The 22,093-nt window shown below is 47.9% G+C and overlaps 1 protein-coding gene across 1 annotated transcript in view; it reads right to left on the reverse strand.

Annotated features, from left to right (window-relative positions):
- The window catches only part of LOC146822050 (dynein regulatory complex protein 1-like), a 1,074,594-nt gene that overhangs the window by 359,634 nt on the left and 692,867 nt on the right, over positions 1–22,093 (reverse strand). The window contains exon 11 of the mRNA XM_085613165.1: positions 4,188–4,309. Within this exon, the coding sequence (XP_085469291.1) occupies positions 4,188–4,309 (122 nt within the window). The remainder of the gene's footprint in view (positions 1–4,187; positions 4,310–22,093) is intronic.

The following is a 22,093-nucleotide window of genomic DNA, read 5'->3' on the forward strand; positions in this document are numbered from 1 at the left end:
GTAGTGTGCTGCTCATGGGGTGGACCCTGGTATCTGCATGCCGTCACAAGGTGTATATATTCATAGGTCATGTTAGCTCTTACTGCATGTTGACATTGTCCCAAGGTGTGTTCCTTCCTCTGTGGCACCTGACATCTTCCCTGCAGGGTGTTTCCCAATTGTTGTGCTGAGCTGTGTCAACATTTCCTCGGCGTGTGACACATCCCTTCGACTTTGGCCATGCATGCTCTGCAATGTCTCCACCTGTATCGTTTGTGGCATCCTTGCTGGACACTGTACTTGTGTATGGAGTATATTGACATGACTTCATGTGGACATTTTCCCTTTTCCGCACTATGCATGAGTGTACTCCCTGCCTCACACACATGTGTTACGTGTTCTGCAGGGTATTTGGGCACCTGACTGACAATTGTGGGCATTGTATCTGTGTGTACTCCACCCTTTTCCTTCCATGGGAGTCTACATCTTGTTGGCTGCCCCGGCACCTGTACATTCCTATCATTCCTGGAATGTGGGTGACAGTGTGTGTTCCCTTAGGCTCTCTTAGTTTAGTGGTGTTTGACATGAGGATACAGTCTTGTTGCATGATCTCAGTGTGTGTATTGTGCTGCCTCCGCCAGGGGTGGGTATGCATGTGTAATTTGTCATCACACCCACATGTGGTGTGTCATGCAGTGGGGGAAGGACATCCATCCTCATGGGAGTGGGACACTGCTGTCAGTGATGTGTTGTCATGGCACTCTCAACATTGTAGCACATTGTGGATGCCTTCATGCACCCATGGAGTTTTGCTCATCGGAGGGTGATGTACACAACCCCATGTCTCTGTCCACTGCTGGGGGTCCTCTGCACCCACCCCTCAGATGTCTGGGCACTGCTGGGAGTGATATGCACCCACCCCTCATATGTCTGGGCACTGCTGGGAGTCATTGGCACCCACCCCTCATATGTCTGGGCACTGCTGGGAGTGATAGGCACACACCCCTATGTATCTGTCCACTGTCGTGCTACGAGCCGTACCCAGGCGCTGATGGCCTGGGTACGGCCCGTACCCCTACGGCACCCCAACTTTGGGGGTGCGGCCCGTACCCATGCCTTTGGGACGTGGCTACGGGCCGTCCCGCCGGCCCGTACCCCTACGGCACCCCAACTTTGGGGGTGCGGCCCGTATCCATGACTTTGGGACGTGGGTACGGGCCGTCCCGCCATTGTTGGTGTGACGTAGGGGTAGGCGTGGTATGTGCCGTACCCACGCGCTGATGGCCTGGGTACGGCCCGTACCCCTACGGCACCCCAACTTTGGGGGTGCGGTCCGTATCCATGCCTTTGGGACGTGGGTACGGGCTGTACCGCCATTGTTGGTGTGACATAGGGGTGGGCATGATACGGTTCGTACCCACGCTCTGGGGGGCGTGGGTACGTCCCGTACCACCATTGTGGTGGTGACGGGTATGCGTCCATGTCCACTTCCGTTGTGGTGGGACGTGGGATTGGTGGACACGCCCCCCGAAGTGACCAGTCCATGGAGGTAATTAATGTGCAGGATGTTTTAGTAATTTGTGGGGTGTGGGTTATGTTTCCTGCCCCTTGCACACACACACACACCCCCCCTTTGCCCCTGGGGGTTGTTCTGACCTTCTGCGGCGTCTGCGTCGGTTTCTGTACACAAGGTGGTAGGCTATGAGGGCCGGGATGACGCGTAGGTTGGGGTCCATCGCTGTCCGTCGCGTACCGGGGCTCCTTGCTCGCGTCGTCCTCAATTTCCCGGCAGTTTTTGGCTCCCGTAAAAACTGCTGCATGCGAAGTGACGTCGGCACGAATCGTACTTGCTGGTCCGTAGAACGCTGCCTGACTTCGTCCGGACGTCGCGTATGCGCCGTCCAGAATCAGATTTGTATGTATTTTTTTGCCGGTCGGTGTTTTTTACGACTCGTACGGAAATGGTATTTCTGTGCGAATCGTACTTGCGAGTTTGTAAGGTGTTTTTCCAGGGTACGAGTCGGATGGGAAAAACGCTCCGTACGACCATTCGTACCCGGGTTTTACCAGATCGGAATCGGCACCATTGTGTCAAGAACAAAAGCTTGATTAGAGATTGGGTTCTAAATGAATGAATTTCACCACGGATACGATTTTTATTTTTAATTTGTCCGCACATATTTTGTCACTTAATTTTTCACAACTCCCATAACACCTAGCATTGTTCAACAGGAAATGATGTAATGAATGAAAGTGTAGATATTGGTTGCAATGCACATGCGGGCATTAACGTGATCAAGTTCTCTGCAAGACTGTTTCTATAAAATTATTTGGTTTGAATTGAAAGTAAAAACAATTATTGAACCGTCCTGGGAGTGCGACCCAATTCTTTTTCCTGGTGGAGAGGAGTGTTTAAATATTGGACGGCCAGGCTCGGCGTGGGGTCCTGCACTGCTTGAGAGTGCCGGGAGAGTCAGCAAAAATGAGCCACATGGAGGAAGAATGTATATATAATTTTATAAAATCAAAAGGACTTGGCTAATGTCAGACCTAAAAAGTTGCTGTAAGTAGTGAAACAGGGACATCAGGTATCACCTCCACCTATTCCTTTTCAAATGTGAACTGTTGGGAAAAACTCTCATTTGTTAAAAGATGGACATAGAAAATGAAATTGGGGAATAAAGGTGTACAGCAATATGGAAGCAGACCAATGTACCATTCCAGGCTTAGTTGCTCAGTCATTTCCTATCCATGACAATATGGTCTGCATCTATTAGCCATGCATGAGGATGCCACTGCCTCTGAAACTATGTGTGTGTATGTTTATCAACTTTGCTTACAGTAGTAGGGGCATTTTAACAAGGGCTGGCGATAACATTATCACCGCTTTAGCGTCCTTTTTCGGGCGAAAAGCAGTGATAATTTTATTGCAATATCATCAAGGACATGCTAGCACGTGTTTCCTTGACTTAGTGCCCGTTTCCAGCACGCCTAACTTCGGGGCATATTATCAAGCAGCAGCGATAATTATTGCTGGCCGCTCTTAGTGAGATTTGTTTTATCGACGGCTATCGCTGGCAATTATCGCCATGCTATCGCCGTATTAACAACACATAGAGCAACGGCGATAATTTCCCAGCGATAGCGGTGTTTTCCATGGAACATCGCTGGTTTTCCAGCGATGTTCCATGGAAAACGGCGATAACCTTGCTGATACGACCCTGTGGTCGTATCAGCATTATCCACCCCCATTGTTAGGTATAGTTAAGTCTGTGAAAACCGCGGTTTTCCCCAAAAACTAACGTCTGCAAAAATGCGTGGGCATACTTGTAAATATCGCGATGTACATTTTGCGATATTTTACAAGGTAGTCCGTCAGGAGTACGCCCAGTATCGCCCACTTTGCATCTCATTAGAGATGCGAAGCTAGGCGTGCTGCAAACGGGCGCTAAGTCAAGGAAACACGCGCTGGCGTGTCCTTGATGATATTCCGATAAAATTATCGCCGCTTTTCACCCGAAAATGGACGCTAAAGCAGCAATAACGTTATCACCAGCCCTTGTTAACATGCCCCTTTGCATCTCTAATGAGATGCAAAGTGGCCGTTACTGGGCATACCCCTGATGGTCTACCTTGTAAAATATTGTGAAATGTACATGGCAATATTTACAAGGATGCCCACGCATTTTTGCAGACGTTAGTTTTTGGCGAAAACCGCGGTTTTCGCCAAAAACTAACGTCTGCAAAAATGCAGACTTAACTATACCTAATAATGGGGGTGGATTATGCTGATACGACCACAGGGGGATAACCTTGCTGATACGACCACAGGGTCGTATCAGCAAGGTTATCGCCGTTTTCCATGGAACATCGCTGGAAAATAGCGATGTTCCATGGAAAACACCGCTATCGCTGGGAAATTATTGCCATTGCGCTATGTGTTGTTAATACAGCGATAGCATGTCGATAATTGCCAGCAATAACCGGCGATAAAAAAAATCTCGCTAAGAGCGGCCAGCGATAATTATCACTGCCACTTGATAATATGCCCCGTAGTTCTCCTGTTTTTACAAATGTTTTATCAGCTCTTGAACTCTTTGCTTGCATAACAGAAAATCTTCTTTTCTCATCACAGTAGAACAATTATATTCCCTTAATTTCACAAAATGGTTTATTAGTAAACCTTTCTCTTCAAAGGTGTGACTCACCGATTCACCACTTATTATTTCAAGGATCCTCTTTACAGTCTTTGCTGAAAACTGATGTCCACCAATTTGAAGACTGCTTTCTATTAAGTCACTGTCTTCCTCAACACAAGTCTGGCTTCCTTCTAAAGACATTACAAGAAATTTGGCATATATTAGTTAAGATGAACATAATCCTCATATGTAATAATGGTTCTAAACATAGAAATAAAGAATTAACTTCCAGGTCCATCCAATCTGCCAGTACTCTGCACACCATAAAATAACAGACCTTACTTAAGTTACTTATCTTCAGTAACACTTTTTTCTTGTAGAGAGTCTAACTGCAGATTCCTCACCTTAGAATATTCCACATGTGTCTGACTGGATCCAGAAAATCTTGAGCAGTACCTCTGCGTGCCTGTAGGTGGTATTGGTCTGCCCCACGTCAGCGTCTTTTTTGTCAGATGTGACGTCATGGTGCCAATATGAGCACCACCCTGGCTTGCTGAAGACTGTACTTCAGTGCCAAAAATGCAGAGCCACGTACAAAAAGAGTGCTTGACCAGTGTGCAGAATATAATGGGATCTTTTAGTTGAAGAGCCCAGTTTGCTGAACAGGGTGGATGGAAGGGTTGGTAAGCCATCTGTGGTTAGATAGAGTCTCTATCAGAAAAGGCATTACCAAAGGTAAGTAACTTGTTCTACCTGCAGATTCCTCACCTAGAATAGATATGCAAGCAATATCCCCCTGAAGGTGATTCTGCAAACTGGCTTAAACCAAAAAATAGTGGAGGACCAAGTGAGTGAAATGACCATCTCAACTGACCTGACAGTCCACACAGTAGCCCTTAATGAATGCGTGGGGTGATGCCTACATGGCAGTTTGACAGATGCCCAGCAGAGGTACCCTGCACGGTAAAGCAGTAGTAGCAGGCTTGGCCTTGGTGGAATGGGCCTGCAAACTCTGAGGAGGCTGCTTCTTCTCTAATGCATAGCAGATCTTAATGCAGAGTACAATCCATCGAGCGATGGTCCTCTTCGGCACAGCCTTGCCCTTCTATGCCCCAGTGAACCCAATGAAGAACTGATCATGCACCCGATTGTGTTTGGTGTGATCGATGTAGAAAGTGAGAGCTCTCTTTGGGTCCAGATAATGGAGTCTTTACTTCTCTTTAGAAGGATAAGGTGGAGCAAAAATGTTAGGCAACGTGATGTTCTGGCCAAAATATAAAGGCGTGATCTCCTTCCGAAGGAAAAAGGGAGGCATCCAAAGGAAAAGTTTGTCTGGGAAAAAGGTGGTGTACGGAAGGTGAACTGAGAGAGCCTGAAGTTCACTGACCCTACTAGCCAATGGTATGGCCACCAGAAAAACCGTCTTAATTGTCAAGAACCACAGAACGCAATGGTGTTGAGGCTCGAAGGGAGAACACATCAGGTATATGAAGACCAGACTGAAATCCTACTGAGGCATCACAAAAGGGATAGCAGGAAACAAATACTGTAAACCTTTCAAAAAACGACTCACAACTGATGACTTGAACATGGAGGAATGATCCGGCAACAGCAGGAAAGGTGAAATAGACAGGTAGCCCTTAACACTGCCAGGGCAAAGCCTTACCAAGCTAAAGTTAAAACATAGAGCAGTACCTCCGACAGGTGTACAGAAAGGGGTCTACATGGCGTGATGAACACTAAGCAACATTCTTATCCAAGTGACAGGTGAATACAGTCTGTGAGGGGATGCCTGGCTGCCAATATAACATCACAGACCTCAGGACGGATGTCAAAAACTCTCAACTGTCACCTCTCAACCGCCAGGCATGAAGGTGCAGAGTGCGCATGTTTGGGTGCAGGACCCTGCCATATGGCCAGAAAAGGAAATACTACCAAAGGGACAGCGTGACCAGGGAACAGATTCTTATGCTCAGGAGTTCGGGATACCATACTCTCTGTGGCCAATTCAGACCAACTTGGATGACTTGGGCTCGATCAGTCCTGATCTTCTTCAGAACTCAGGGCAGGAGTGGTATCGACAGAAAGGAGTACAGGAGTCCAGAGTTCTACTTGAGGCAGAACGCATCTCCAAGAGACAGACATTTTGGAAACTCCAGCACACAGAAGTGACGACATTGCGCTTTCTTGGTGGTGGAGAACAGATCGAGCCAAGGTTCTCTCCATTCTTGGAAGAGACCTTGCATCACCTTCGATGTAATTGACATTTGTGATCCACATGATGGCTGAGTTTGTCTACCCTGGCGTTCAGGGATTCAGCCAGGTGCTGGATGACGAGGAAAATGTCATGGCGCTCCCGCCAAGTCCAGAGGTGCTGAGCTTCCGCCATAGACCAGAGTCCTCTGATCTTCACCTCTCCAGGTGGCCACCCCAAACAAAGAAGTGATGCATCGGTCACCACTGTCTATTCTGTGTGGAGAAGGGAGAGAGGTTTGCTAGTGACCCAATTGGTCCCTTAGCCACTACTGCACATGTTTCTCAGTCTCATTCGAAATCTGCCCAAGTCATAAAGATTCCTATGATGCTATGCCCACAAGAATTTCAGATCCCACTGCAGAGCCTGCATATGCCATTAAATATGCTTCACTAGTAGGATGCAGAAGACCATCAGACCTACCAGCCTCAGAGTCAGTCCCACCGAAATCCAGGACTGAGGTTGAAACATCAGGATCATAGCTCGAATGTCCCAGACTCTCCGCTTTGTAAGGTAGACACATAACTGTACTGTATCCAGAATGGCTCAAATGAAAGGCAGCATCTGAGAAGGAGCCAGGTGTGACTTCAGCATATTTATAGTGAACCCAAGCAAATAAAAAAGGTTTGCAATATTCTGGAGGTGGATGACGACTGCCTGGGGTGAGTCTGCCTTCAGTAGCCAGTCATCAAGGTAGGGATAGACTGTAACCCCGACCTCTGAAGATGTGCTGCAACCACCACCATCGCTTTTGTGAACACCCGAGGAGAACTGGTAAGGCCAAAGGTTAGCACAGCTAACTGGAAATACCACAGGTAATGTCAGCAAGCCTACAGGACTGGGATGTGGAAGTATGCATCCTGCAAGTCCAATGCTGCCATGAATGGAAGCGCATAACCCTTCTGCACAATTTGGAGCACCCACTTGTCGGATGGTATGTTGCTCCATTGGGGCAGTGGGTGCTGCCATTATTGGGATAACTGTACAGGGTGGAGGGCTCATTAAAGCAGTGTGGAGGTAAACAGACAAAATATATTGAGTTGTTTATGTCGACTTGTACTAATATCGAGTGCAAAATATTGTGATACAAAAATATCGACTGTCAGAATATCGTGGTCAAGAATATCGAGTCTAAGGTAAGTAATATTGTTTTCAACAATATCGAAGTCATTAATATCGTTTGAAAAAATAATGGTGTTAAAAATATTGTTGTTTTAGTTAGTGTTATGTATTTTAGTATGTATTTTAAATGTATGTATTCTATTTTTTGTCTAAGTATTGCATTTGTTTTTTAATATATGTGTTACATTTTTAGAAGTTATTACTTTTTTTTTAAAGTACATTTTGCATTTCAGTTCTGTAGACAGTTTATAGGGGAACAGGGTGTGAAGTAATTTAATTATAATAAATGTATTAATAATTTTTAGGAGTTATTAATGTTCGAGGCATATGAGCTGCAGATTACACACTTTTGCATAGATCGCCATCTGGTGTTGGGCCCGGATGTTTGCAGTTTGTTTTTCCTCTTGGAAAGTCTTTGGAAGTCACAAGGTCGGTGACTCCTCCTTTGGTTCGTATTGCGCATGGGCTTCGGCTCCATCCTCAGATTGTTTTTTTCCGCCATCGGGCTCGGATGTAATACTTCGCGCTCCGGTTCCGAACTTTTCCAGTTCAACGATCGACGCAAAATCCTCGTCCATCGGGATTCTTCAGATACAAATCTTCTTAATCACCTTCTCTTCGACACTTCTTCGATTCCAGTCGTCGACGGCGGCCTTCGGGCCTATCCCGGCTCCGTTCTCAGCTGATGGAAAGAACTCCCTTCAAGAAGTGCCCTCGATGTGGGTCCAAATTCCCCCACACCGATCTTCATGAGGTGTGCAACCTCTGCCTCTCCCCTGAACACGAGGCTCGAGACTGTCCCGCCTGCAAGTCTTTTAGATCGAAAAAGACTATTCGAGATCGAAGGGCCAGACGCAACATGGTGCACTCCTCGACCTCCGCTCCAGTCGACATCTTTGGGGACGACGTCGAAGCTCCGGGACAACAGCACACCGAAGAAGAAGACGACCTCGTCAGTGCTTCCGAAGCCAACGACTCAGATGTGGAGGACATCACCCCGGCGCAGAGGGTCGTGAGTACTATACCCCCTCCCACACCCGCGCCGACACCCAAAAAGGCTTCGGTCATGCCTTTGCCTCCGAGCCTAGGCAAGACCAAAGACACTGCTTCTAACACTCCACCTTCGGGCCCGGTGAAGAAGCCTAATAAGCCTTCCGGCGGCTCGGGCTCGAGCCAGCCTGCCAGCGGTGCCGAAAAACACCCTTCGGCACCGAAGAAGAGATCGGCCTCTACCTCCACACCGAGCTCCACACCAAAGCCCTCAGTGTCGAAACCCGGCCTCTCGGTGCCGTCCAAACAGCATAAGTCCCTCGGCACCGACACTACCGTGCCGAAACCTGTATCGGCACCGAACAAAAAATCGGAGGTTCCCAAAAAGCACGGCACAGACAAGCCTAAGAAGCCGTCGGCCCCGAAAACGTCGGCGCCGACCGAACAACCAGTGTCGCAAGAACTTTTTACACCGGATCCTTTGCAAAAGACACTTTCCAAGGATCCACAAACTGGACATTTGGCACTGTCTTAAAAAAAGAGACATTTGGACAAACCAGCTCCACCTCAACCTCCAAAGAGGAAGGACTGTGCTACCTCCCCTTTCAGAGTGCCTTCCCCACCTCCTCCACCCTCTCCACCTCCGCCCCCTCCACCTTCTCCACCCCCACCTCATCGCTCTCCGACCCCGTCTCCAGACGATGATGATCAGGGGGACCCATACTACGATCCAGCAGATGTGCCACAAGACCCCACCCCTACTGGATCTCCAGACCCATGGGATGATTATAACAATCCAGACATCCCAGATGTCCCACAGGATGACCTTTATCCATCCAGGCCATCCCCACCAGAAGACTCGTTAGGTTTTCACCACCTACTCCAGAGGGCGGCACATTATCACGGGGTAGAGCTACATACTGACCCAGTAGAGGAAGATTTCCTCCTAGACACCTTCGATACTGTACATAGGTCTACTGCTATACTACCTATGCTCAAAGGGGTAATCAAACATGCGCCAGAGGTTTTTAAAGACCCAGTCAGGGCTAGGGTCCTAAACCCATGCTTAGAGAAAAAATACAAAGCCGCCCCCACAGATCCTGCCTACATTAAAGGACCTGCACCACTGGATTCCTTAGTGGTATCCACAGCTAGGAAGAGATCAAATTCCCAGGCGTCAGGCGAAGCACCACCACCTGACAAGGAGTCCAAGCTCCTGGACGCATCAGGAAAACGCACTGCGTCACAGGCTGCCAATATATGGCGTATCGCCAATACTCAAGCGCTATTGGCCAAATACGACAGAGCGCATTATGATGAGCTAGAAACCATCATGCACCATCTCGCAGAAAAATACAAAAATAGAGCTAATGAATTGATTCAAGAGGGAAAAACCATAACTAATACCTCTATACGCTGTGCCCTAGACGCGGCTGACACAGCCTCCAGGGCCATAAACACTAGTGTCCTCCTCCGTCGCCACGCATGGTTAAGAGGTTCAGGCTTTAAACCTGAGGTACAAGCCTCCATATTAAACCACCCATTTGATCAACAACATTTATTTGGTCCAAAGATAGATGAGGCCCTCGAGAAGATGAAGAAAGACACAGATACGGCGAAATCTATGGGAGCCCTACAGTCACACCCTCCTAGGCGCTCCTTTCGCCGCTCTTCCTTTCGGGGCACGGGCAGAGGCTACTCCTCAGATAGCGCCTCCACGTCCTACAAATCCCCTCCTCAGTCCACCTTCACAAGGGGTTATCAAAGAGCCGGCTATAGAGGCAATAATAATAAAGGCAGAGGCAAAACAAATACCGCCCGCTCTGCCACACCGCCTACCCAATGACTTCCCCTTGCTCCCTCCAGACCATCCCACTCCGGTCGGGGGCAGGCTACAAAATGTCCTTCACGTCTGGGAGACCATCACCTCAGACAGATGGGTGACCCAAATTATTCGTTCAGGGTACTGCCTAGAATTAACATCTACCCCCCCAAACATTCCACCCAGGCAACGCCCAATGTCACAAGAACATGTCACGTTACTAAAACAGGAAGTAATCTCCCTCCTGCAAAAACAAGCCATAGAGCAAGTCCCCATCAATCAGCAAAATTTAGGGGTCTACTCCCTGTACTTTCTGATACCAAAAAGAGACGAGACTCTACGACCTATTCTAGATCTCAGGCCTCTAAACACTTACATACATTCAGACCATTTTCACATGGTAACCCTTCAACAGGTTCTTCCGCTCCTCTCCCAGAACGACTTTCTCACCACACTGGACTTGAAAGATGCATACTTTCACATTCCGGTACACCATGCTCACAGAAAGTACCTCAGATTTGTAGTGGACGGGCAACACTACCAGTTCAAAGTGCTCCCGTTCGGAGTCACAACAGCACCAAGGGTATTCACCAAGTGCCTAGCAGTAGTGGCGGCACACCTCAGAAGACAACACATTCACGTCTTCCCATATTTGGACGACTGGCTAATAAAAGCCACGTCCTACAACCAATGTGTACACCACACCGCCACTACAATCCAACTACTTCACCAGCTAGGTTTCACGGTAAACCACCAAAAGTCCCAGCTGATACCATCCCACACAAAGCAATTGTCAGGTTAGGCCCTCTGCCCAGGCCCAAATCCACAGAAGCGAAGATGAAAGTCCTCCACACTTCCCAAGAGCTAGCGCCCTGAATGGAGCAACGTAACACACTCAAGGGCAGCAACTTCCAAAAAGTGTGGGGGGAATTACCCAAGGAGTGATCCCCACTCTCCCCCAGCTAGTTGATGCTGCAGCGGGGAATTGAGGAAGTGCAGGAACTGCAAAGAAAAGGTTACAGTGTTCGTTTAGTACTATTAATACCTATACAAAGCTTCTTTAGGAGTGTGTTCAACACCGCCCTCCACTTACCCCACTCTTGTGAGCACAAGGCCTTGGCGAGAGGTCTTCTGTGAAAGGAGTCCAGTGGAAGATGCAGAGAGTCACAGAGGCTCAAGCCAGTAAGGGGCAATATAGGACCAACAGAAGGAAATATACAATCAAGGGTAACACTCTCTCTCTCACTCTTGCAACACCCTGTCTCATAAGCATAAGACAGAACAGGGTGTCCTTCTCCTCTGTATGGTGGAGCGTTGCCCGACTCATAAGCTAAAGACAGAACGGGACGCCTGCATGCACCAATGCAAATGACTACTCGGCTCTTAAACTGAAGACGGAGCGGAGTAAGCATCTACCCAAGATAGAGGAGGTAGGTGAAATACGTGTAATCCAACTCCTAAACTGAAGACAGAGTGGAACTACACCATCTAACCCTTGAGGAGAGAAAGAGAGGGCTAATACACCCCCTCCGGTATCTACAAGAAGATACAGAGCGGGGTAAACACACACACAATCACGTTCGTACCTGGTAACAAGAATGAAGGGGGAAGGGAGTCTACACACACTCGCCCTGAAAGGCTGGGCCGGAATACAGGGAAGACGAGAGGCGAGACCAGTCAGGAAGTTAGGGAAACACGAAAAGCTGGCCAAACAGAGATGCCGGGGAACGGGACCTCCGGAGGGTGTAAAGGATATAGGATAGCAGGATCACGGGGTAAAGGTAAGAAAATTCCCACCGGGAAGTTGTCTCAGGGAAACAAACAGGAATACAGGAATCACAGCGGCTACACCCGTGCCGCTAAGCGAGGAACAAACACGGAATTGACCAAAGGGGCGTGGTTACGTCAGGAATCAGTAAGCCAAGCAACGGCTTACGCGTCAGACGTTCCTTTTAAGATCGTAGGGATCGTCTGCAAATTCCGTCCTGTGAAGGGAGCGCAATGCTGAACACACACACACGGAAACCCCGCCTCGTCTCCGTCTGCCCCTAAAAGAATACCTCGGTGCCACCATAGTCACCTCAAAAGCCATAGCCTATCCCAATCCTGCCAGGATTACAAGCATCCAGGCTTTGCGTCAAAAATTCATACTTCAACACTCTCTCCCAGCAAGAGTGTTTATGCAACTGATAGGGATGATGGCCTCTTGCATTTTCATAGTGCCTCACGCAAGGCTCCAGATGCGTCCACTCCAGGAGTGCTTAGCACACCAGTGGAACCAGGCCCAGGGGCAACTGACAGATCTGGTGTTGGTAGACGGTCGCACCCATCGCTCTCTGCAGTGGTGGAACACCACCAATCTTTCCAGAGGTCGACCGTTCCTGGACTCGGTTCCACAAATAATCCTAACAACAGACGCATCGCTCTCCTGCTGGGGAGCTCATCTGTTACACCTCACAGTGCAGGGCACATGGACGCCGCAACAAAAGTTACTCCACATCAACCATTTGGAGTTACTGGCAATCTTTCTAGCCCTAATATCCTTTCAGACGCAGATTACAGGCAAGGCAGTCCTCATTCGCACAGACAACATGACTGCCATGTACTACATTCAAAAACAGGGGGGCACACACTCTCCACAGCTCTCTCAACTAGCACAGAGCATATGGAGATGGGCAATTCCGCAAAAAATCTTTCTCCTGGCCCAACACGTCCCAGGAGTCCAAAACACCATGGCAGATCTGCTCAGCAGACAAACGCAACAGATCCACGAATGGGAACTTCGCCCACAGGTTCTTCACCCGTTCTTTCAGGAGTGGGGGCATCCTCAGATAGACCTCTTCGCCACCCACGAAAACAAAAAATGCCCAAGCTTCGCCGCCAGATACCCACACCCATTGTCCAAAGGCAATGCGATATGGATGAACTGGTCAGGCAAATTTGCGTACGCTTTTCCACCTCTCCCACTAATTCCATTAGTGGTGCGAAAGCTACAACAGCACTCCCTCACGCTCATCCTGGTAGCTCCAACATGGGCCAGACAACCGTGGTATACCACGCTGCTGGAACTCTCGGTAGTGCCACACCAAAAGTTACACCTCTCACCATGCCTCCTAACCCAGAACCATGGAGAGATCAGGCACCCAGACCCAGCTCAGCTCAACCTTGCGATCTGGCTCCTGAGATCCTAGAATTCGGATACCTTAACCTTCCCCCTGATTGCATGAACATTATCAAAGAAGTTAGACGCCCTACTACTAGGGCATGCTACGCCGCAAAGTGGAAAAGATTGTTTGTTTACTGCCATAACAACACAATCAACCCTCTAGATGCATCCATACAGCACATCATATGTTACTTGCTCCATCTACAAAGGTGTAACCTAGCATATACATCCATTCGGTTATACCTCGCAGCAATTGCTGCTTACCTACAGAACAGACAGCACTTATCACTTTTCAGGGTGCCTGCCATCAAAGCCTTCATGGAAGGCCTCAAACGAATAATTCCACCCAGAGTACCACCCTCACCTGTGTGGAACCTAAACATAGTTCTCACAAGGCTAATGGGGCCGCCTTTCGAACCTTTGCATAAATGTGAGCTGCAATTTCTCACATGGAAAACAGCTTTTCTGGTGGCCATCACTTCCCTTGGAAGGGTCAGTGAAATACAAGCACTCACTATACAGGAACCTTTTCTCCAAATGCATCAGAACAAGGTTGTACTCCGCACCAACCCAAAATTCCTACCCAAAGTCATTTCCCCCGTCCATCTGAACCAATCGGTAGAATTACCGTTTTTTTTCTCACAACCTCAAACTGTTGCAGAAAGGGCTCTACACACACTGGATGTTAAAAGGGCCTTACTTTACTAAATCCAAAGAACACAACCTTTCAGAAAGACCAAACAGCTATTTGTCTCTTTCTCTCCACCACATAAAGGCAACCCCATCTCTAAATCAGGGATAGCTAGGTGGATTGTAAAATGCATACAGATTTGCTACCACAAAGCAGATCTAACGCTATCTGTTCCCCCTAAAGCCCACTCTACAAGGAAGATAGGGGCTTCAATGGCTTTTCTAGGGAACATACCATTAGGTGATATCTGCAAAGCAGCGACATGGTCAACACCGCACACTTTCACAAAACATTACTGTGTAGATGTGCAAACCAAGCAACAAGCTAGTGTGGGCCAGGCTGTACTAAAAACACTGTTCCAAACCACTGCAACGGATACCGGTGGTCGCCGCTAGGGTTGGGTACTGCTATATAGTCTATGCACAAGTGTGTAATCTGCAGCTCATATGCCTCGAACGGAATATGCTACTTACCAGTATGCATCTGTTCTTGGCATGTAGAGCTGCAGATCTACACACGCCCACCCGCCTCCCCGGCTACCTGTATCCGTTCCAGTCTATCTTATTTAGATACAACACACATGGGTTTCTTTACTATTATTACTACGCTCCATCTTTCCCTGCTGGCGAAAAACAATCTGAGGATGGAGCCGAAGCCCATGAGCAATACGAACCAAAGGAGGAGTCACCGACCTCGTGACTTCCAAAGACTTTCCAAGGGGAAAAACAAACTGCAAACATCCGGACCCAACACCAGATGGCGATCTATGCAAAAGTGTGTAGATCTGCAGCTCTACATGCCAAGAACAGATGCATACTGGTAAGTAGCATATTCCTTTTTGTAAATAACATTTTGCATTTTAGTTCTGTTGCGGGTTGTGGCTTTATAGGGGAATAAGGTGGGAAGTAATTTAATTATAATTAATTAATTAAATAATTTTTTTTATTGATTAATATTTATGTATTTAATTTTTTAGATTGTTAATTGTGGAAATTAATGTATTAATTAATTATTTATTAATTGGTTGTTAATAATTAATTGGTAATTTTGTTAATTGTGTTGTTTCTTTAGGAGCAGGTTGTGGGTTTATAGGGGAGTAGGGTGGGAAGTCATTTAATCATAATGAATTAATTAATATTTTTATTAATTAATATTTATGTATTGAATATGTTATATTGTTAATTGTGGAAATTAATGTATCAATAATTATTTATTAATTGGTTATTAATAATTATTAATTAATTGTTAATTATGTTAATTGTGTAATTTTTTTAGGAGCGGGTTGTGGGTTGATAGGGGAGTAGGGTGGGTAGTAATTTAATTTTAATATATATTTTTTAATATTTTTATATAATATTTATGTAGTGTTATTGTATAGTATTAATTGTGTGAATTTATTATTAATTGTTTTTAATTTGCTTGTTAACTGTTAATTAATTAATTAATTGTTAATTAATTATGCTAATTGTGTCATGTTTTACAACATTAGTGATGTCATTTATAGGGAAGGTAAATTATTTTAATTAATTATTTATTTGTTAATTAATGCTAATTAATTGATTAAATATGAAATATGCTAATTCTGGAATCATTTTGATGTGTGAGTTGTGGGTTTTATAGTTGTAAATGTTGGGTAGAATTTATTTTTAAATTAATTAATGATTTGTTGTTAATTGTTATTTATAGGCCGGTTGCTCCCCACGCCGCACAGCTCCACCTGAGTGCACGCGTGTTTCCACCCCCGCTGCAGCCGCAAGTTCACACATTCCCTGACTCCGATCTTCCCCTTCGGCCCATCTGCCGCTTTCACTCTTTTTTCACTTTACACTTCTTCGCTTTTTTCACTTTGTTACTCTCACTGTATCACACTTTCACTGTATTTCTCTCTATTTGATCACTGCTCTCTATTTTGATCACTGCTCCCTCTGGGACTCTCCTTGCTCCGAATTCCCCGTCCTGCCGCTGCATCCCCTGCGGCCCCGCCTCCCTAGCTCTCCCATTTGCTCCCCGCACCCGCCTCCCAGCTGCTCCTCCTTCCCACCTCCCCTTCTTAATGGCAGCCGCTGCGCGGCCGCGCCGCTGGCACGCCGAAGGCACGCCTAAGGCAAGCCCATCTGCGCCCCTCTGCGTCTGGACCGCGCCCAGCGCCAGACCCCCTGACCCCCACGAGAGCCACGACGCCAGACGCCGCTACGACGGCAATATCCTCCACGAACTCAACACCGGCCGATCACCCACTTGTTTCCAGGCCACTCCAAATCTCACTCACGGACCCTTCTCCTGCCGGAGCTGCAGCTTCACCAGCCACCGAGCACCTGCTCGTCCTGCCCCCCCCACCAGGGCAGGTCGCAACCACCTCAGATGCATCCTACTCAATACCCGCTCCGTCCACAAGCACGCTGTCGAACTCTGTGACCTGCTCGACTCATCCTCCCCGGACGTCGCCTTCCTGACGGAAACCTGGATGAACCCCTCATCGGCACCCAACATTGCCATAGCCATCCCGGATGGCTACAAGATTACCCGCAGGGATCGCACCAACAGACCGGGAAGAGGAATTGGCATCATCCACAGGAATACCCTCAGAATCTCGACCAGCACCGAAGACATCCTCAGCACCGCCGAACACCTACACTTCCAGATCCACATCGATCCCAACACCAAACTAGGAGGAACCCTCATCTACAGACCCCCTGGAACCCGGCCACAGTTCAGCGACTCCATCTCAGATGTCGTCAGCTCTCACGCCCTGGCCTCCACAGACTACATCCTCCTCGGAGAAATAAACTTCCACCTCGAGAACGCCAACAATAGCAACTCAACCACCCTGTTCGACAACCTCACCAACCTCGGACTCAAACAGCTCGTCACGACACCCACCCACTCCGCTGGACACACGTTCGACCCCATCTTCTCCGCCAGCAACCAAGTCACCTTCAGCCACACCACCGAACTCCACTGGACCGACCACCGCTGCATCCACTTCTCCTTTGGGAAACACACCACGCACAACCACCCTCAACGAATCCCCCACCGCAGCTGGAACAAGGTCACCGAAGACCAGCTTATCACCACCCTCGCCCGAGACCCACCAACCGACCCCAGCGACACCGAAACAGCCGCCCGCAACCTCAGGCAATGGATCGACGTCTGCGCCAACACTCTTGCCCCATTTAAGAAACCCTCAAAGAGACGCACCGACAGAAGGGCCAGCTGGTTCACCACCAACCTTCAGGCATCCAAGCAGACCTGTCGAAGACTTGAGAAGAAGTGGCGCCATGAACAGACACCGGACTACCACGCTGCTCTCAAGAACGCCAGCCGCAAGCACCACCAACTCATTCGAACCGCCTAAAGGACCTCCTTCAATGAACACATCGACAACAACGCACACAACTGCAAAGATCTCTTCAACATCGTGAAGGAACTCGCCAACCCCAGCTCCAACGACATCCCGCCATCGCAAGACCTCTGCGACTCCATAGCCAACTTCTTTCACCGCAAGATCGCAGACATCCACAACAGCTTCAACACCAGGCCCCACCAACAGCCGCCGACACCTCAGACTCACTGCCCCCCAGCCACACCGGCCTCCTGCTCTCCTGGAACCACGTCAACGGCGACGACACCATCAAAATCATGAACACCATCCGCTCTGGCTCGCCATCAGACCCCTGCCCCCACCACATCTTCAACAAAGCAAGCTCCATCATCGCACCCATCTCTGGAAGATCCTCAACAGCTCCTTCGAGACTGCCACCCTCCCAGAGAGCTGGAAACACGCCGATATCAACGCACTACTCAAGAAACCCAAGGCGGACCCAAAGGACCTCAAGAATTTCCGGCCCATCTCCCTACTCCCGTTCCCGGTGAAAGTCATCGAGAAGATCGTCAACAGGCAATTGACCCACTTCCTTGAGGAGGACAACACCCTCGACTCATACCAATTCGGATTCCGCAGCAACCACAGCACCGATATCGCCCTCATCATCGTCACCGACGACATCAGGACCCTGTTGGACAAAGGCAAAACCATGGCCCTCATCCTCCAGGACCTCTCGGCCGCCTTCGACACCGTCTGCCACCACACCCTACGCACACGTCTCCACAATGCAGGTATCTGTGACAAAGCCATGGACTGGATCAGCTCCTTCCTCACCGGCAGAACCCAGAGAGTTCTCCCCCTATTCAGATCCGAAGCCACCAAGACCACCTGCGGCGTTCCCCAAGGATCATCCATCAGCCCGACCCTTTTTAACATCTACATGGCACCGCTCGCCAACATCGTCTGATCACACGACCTCAACATCGTCTCATACGACGATGACACCCAGCTGATCCTCTCCCTGACCAAGGACACTGCCAAAACTAACTTCCACGAAGGAATGAAGGCCGTTGTCGAATGGATGAAGAACAGCCGCCTGAAACTGAACTCAGACAAAACGGAGGTTCTCATCCTCGGCTCCACCCCATCCGCCTGGGACGACTCCTGGTGGACGGCCGCGCTGGGAGCTGCACCGACACCCACCAACCATGCACGCAACCTGGGGTTTATCCTGAACTCATCTCTATCAATGACCCAGCAAGTCAAAGCCGTCTCCTCCTCCTGCTTCAACACCCTCCGCATGCTGCACAAGATCAACAGATGGATCCCCACCGGAACCAGAAGGACGGTCACCTAGGCCCTCGTCAGCAGCAGGCTGGACTACAGCAACGCCCTCTACGCGGGAACCATGGCCAAACTCCAGAAAAGACTCCAACGCATACAGAACGCCTCCGCACGTCTCATCCTCAACATCACCCGCCACAGCCACATCACTGCCTACCTGAGAGACATGCACTGGCTCCCCATCAACAAGAAGATCACCTCCAAGCTCCTCACCCATGCTCACAAAGCACTCCACAATGCCAGACCAGCATACCTCAACAAACGACTCACCTTCCACACCCCGAATCGCCAGCTTCGCGCTGCTGACCTCGCCCTCGCCACCGTCCCACGCATCCACCGAACGGCCACCGTCGGCAGATGATTCTCCCACCTCAGTCCAAGACATGGAACACCTTCCCCATTCACCTGCGACAGACTCAGGACCTACTGACCGTCAGAAGACTTTTCAAGACCTGGCTGTTCGAGCAGTAGCAGCTCCCTCCCTCCCCCTTAGCGCCTTGAGACCCTCACGGGTGAGTAGTGCGCTTGACAAATGTATTGATTGATTGATATTAATGTAAAATTAGTTATGGAAATTATGTAAATATTTTAGGTGTGTGTTTTGGTGTTTATTGGGGTAGAGGGTGGAAAGTAATTTAGTTTAAATAAATTAATCATTAGTTGTATTCATTTATTAATTGATAAATATTTTTGGAAATTGTTGTTTTCATTTTGTTTAGGGATTTAGGATCAATAGCTGTGATATTTGGTTTTATCCCCTTTGCTATTGTCAGTGACTGTGATGTCTTTAGATCCCAACCAGCACAGGAGCAGAAAGACCCCTAGTTCCCAATGCCCCTTTCGGAACGTTTCTGTTAGGTTTTAAGTTTCCCTTCACAGGTAAGTACCAGGGGGGGGGGAGGGGAAGGGGATAAGAAGAGACTGCCAATGTCGATATTCTGCCTCTTCTGTTTTTCATTTCTTCTTTCTTCTTTTGGTAGCTGCAACAATTACAGTACTCTCAATACTTTATAATGTAGATTTACAACTTTTCAAATATACGTATAAATATATATTAACCTGGTCTTACCAGAATAACCTTTGGCCTTTGCCTCTCTTCTATAGTCTTCTTCTGATAATTAAACACTATGATGTTGGGACACTTTGAAACGTGAGAGAAAGCACCAACGTAATTGTCCTTTTTCTGCAGGAAGAGCTTGAAGCTGAAGCCCTTCAACGAGAAACTCTTCACCCAGGAGAACTCAGGTAAGTGCGAGGATAACCTTCTATTTTAATTTATGAATTACTAGGTTTACACAAGTGGAAGGTTCTTGAAGGACTATCTATTGGTTTGTTTTTGTCCAAGGAACAGAAGTTTGGCTATTGTGACACCACAACTTAACTTCTAACCTTGTACTGAGGAAGGTAGTAGAGAGTAGTTTAAGAGCTGTGTAGCTTGGACCAAGACTTTTATAGTAAACAATCCTGGTGAGATACTCGACGTGAGGAGGTTACACGTGCACGAGTCTCACACCTCTGTGGAAACCTTGCTCTGAGACGGGATCACTGTTCTGCACTGAGCGTGCATTATTTTAACTTGGAATTTTTAATGATGGGCGCCGAGGAACAACGGTAACCCTTCAAATATGCGCTGAGCAACTACGGTGAATTCTGTGAAATCTTTACTGGGCATGCACAAGTTCACTAACCTTAATTTTGAAATGGAATGGAACAGGAAACTGGCGAAGCTAAACAACGCCCGCCGCTTCTATCCTCTCTAATCTGTACACGACAGAAGAAGGCAGGTGAGCTACTTACTCCGGAAATTCTCAGGTGAAGTGCGCAGTAGAACGTTAGCGCGGGCTTCACCAAACGGGAAAATTCCATGAAGGCTGAAACGCTAATCAGTGAGCGAGTTGGTGGCCCTCTTGGAATTCCAATGCCGCCAACTCGTACTCCAGCTGGATACATTGCAAGACGTAGGATTTAGTTTACAACGTCTTGAAGTTAAAATGCAGGCTACAAACAGGTTTCCTACAGTTGTGGTTCAGAAGGAAATGTTTTGTGGTAGGCTCTGATCAAACGTGGGGCATGGACATCAGTACTTTTCTCCCATGATCTTTCATCAGGTCATAACCCTTCCAGTCTAATAAGTAGTAGAGGTCGTTTCTAACTCTTTTTGAATCTAAGATTCTTTTAACTTCGTATTCATTCTCACCGTCAACAACTAGAGGCATTGGAGGGGTCTTTTGTCTTAAAACGGATTGGACCTTCTTTAGTAAGGATATGTGAAAAACCGGATGGATTTTAGTAGTTTCTGGAAGTGTTAAACAGTAGGTTACCGGGTTAACAACCTTTTCAATAGGATATGGCCCTACAAAGCGTGGTTGAAACTTTCGGTCACCCTTTAGTTTTAGATTTTTGGTACTAAGCCAGACTTGCTCCCCTATTTGAAGGCTAGGTTCTTTTCTTCTCTTCCGATCAGCGAAGTGCTTATAGCAACTTTTAGCTAGTGTCAAATTTTGAGTTGCTCACTGGTGAATTTTAGGTACGTTTTGGGCTATTTCCTGTGCTGCTGGTACTTCTACGTTTCCAAATTCTGTCAGTGAATTAGGATGCCTGCCGTAATTCATGAAGAAAGGGGAATAACCTGTGGACACATTTTGGGCGTTGTTATGAGCAAACTTGGCCGTCCACAAGAATTCCGGCCAATCTCCTTCCTCATCCAGCAAGTTGAAGCCAAAGGACGCCCGCCGCTTCTACCCTCTCTAATCTGTACACAACGGAAGAAAGCAGGTGAGTTCCTTTGTCTGGAAATTCTCTGTTGAAGTGCGAAGTAGAACGCTAGTGCGCGCTTCACCAAATGGGAGAATTCCATGAAAGCTGGAACGCTAATCAGTGAGCGAGTTGGCGGCCCTCTTGGAATTCCAATGCCCCCAACTTGTGCTCCTGCTGGTTACATTGCAAGGCATAGGAATTAGTTTACGTCTTGAAGTCAAAAGGTAGGCTACAAAGGGCTCACAAGGAGGAAACCTCCTGTGAACCCTGACAGCTATCCAACACTTTCCCTGCTGTTGCACTTGCTGGAGTGGGAATAGTAAATTATTCCGCTCCGCTATCCAACTCTTTCCCTACTGTTGCACTTGCTGGAGTGGGAATAGTAAATTATTCCCCTCCGCTATCCAACACTTTCCCTACTGTTGCACTTGCTATAGTGGGAATATTTAATTATTCCCCTCCGCTATCTAACACTTTCCCTACTGTTGCACTCATTGGAGTGGG

The sequence above is a fragment of the Triturus cristatus genome, chromosome 6 (genome assembly GCF_964204655.1).
Source record: "Triturus cristatus chromosome 6, aTriCri1.1, whole genome shotgun sequence".
NCBI lineage: Eukaryota > Metazoa > Chordata > Amphibia > Caudata > Salamandridae > Triturus > Triturus cristatus.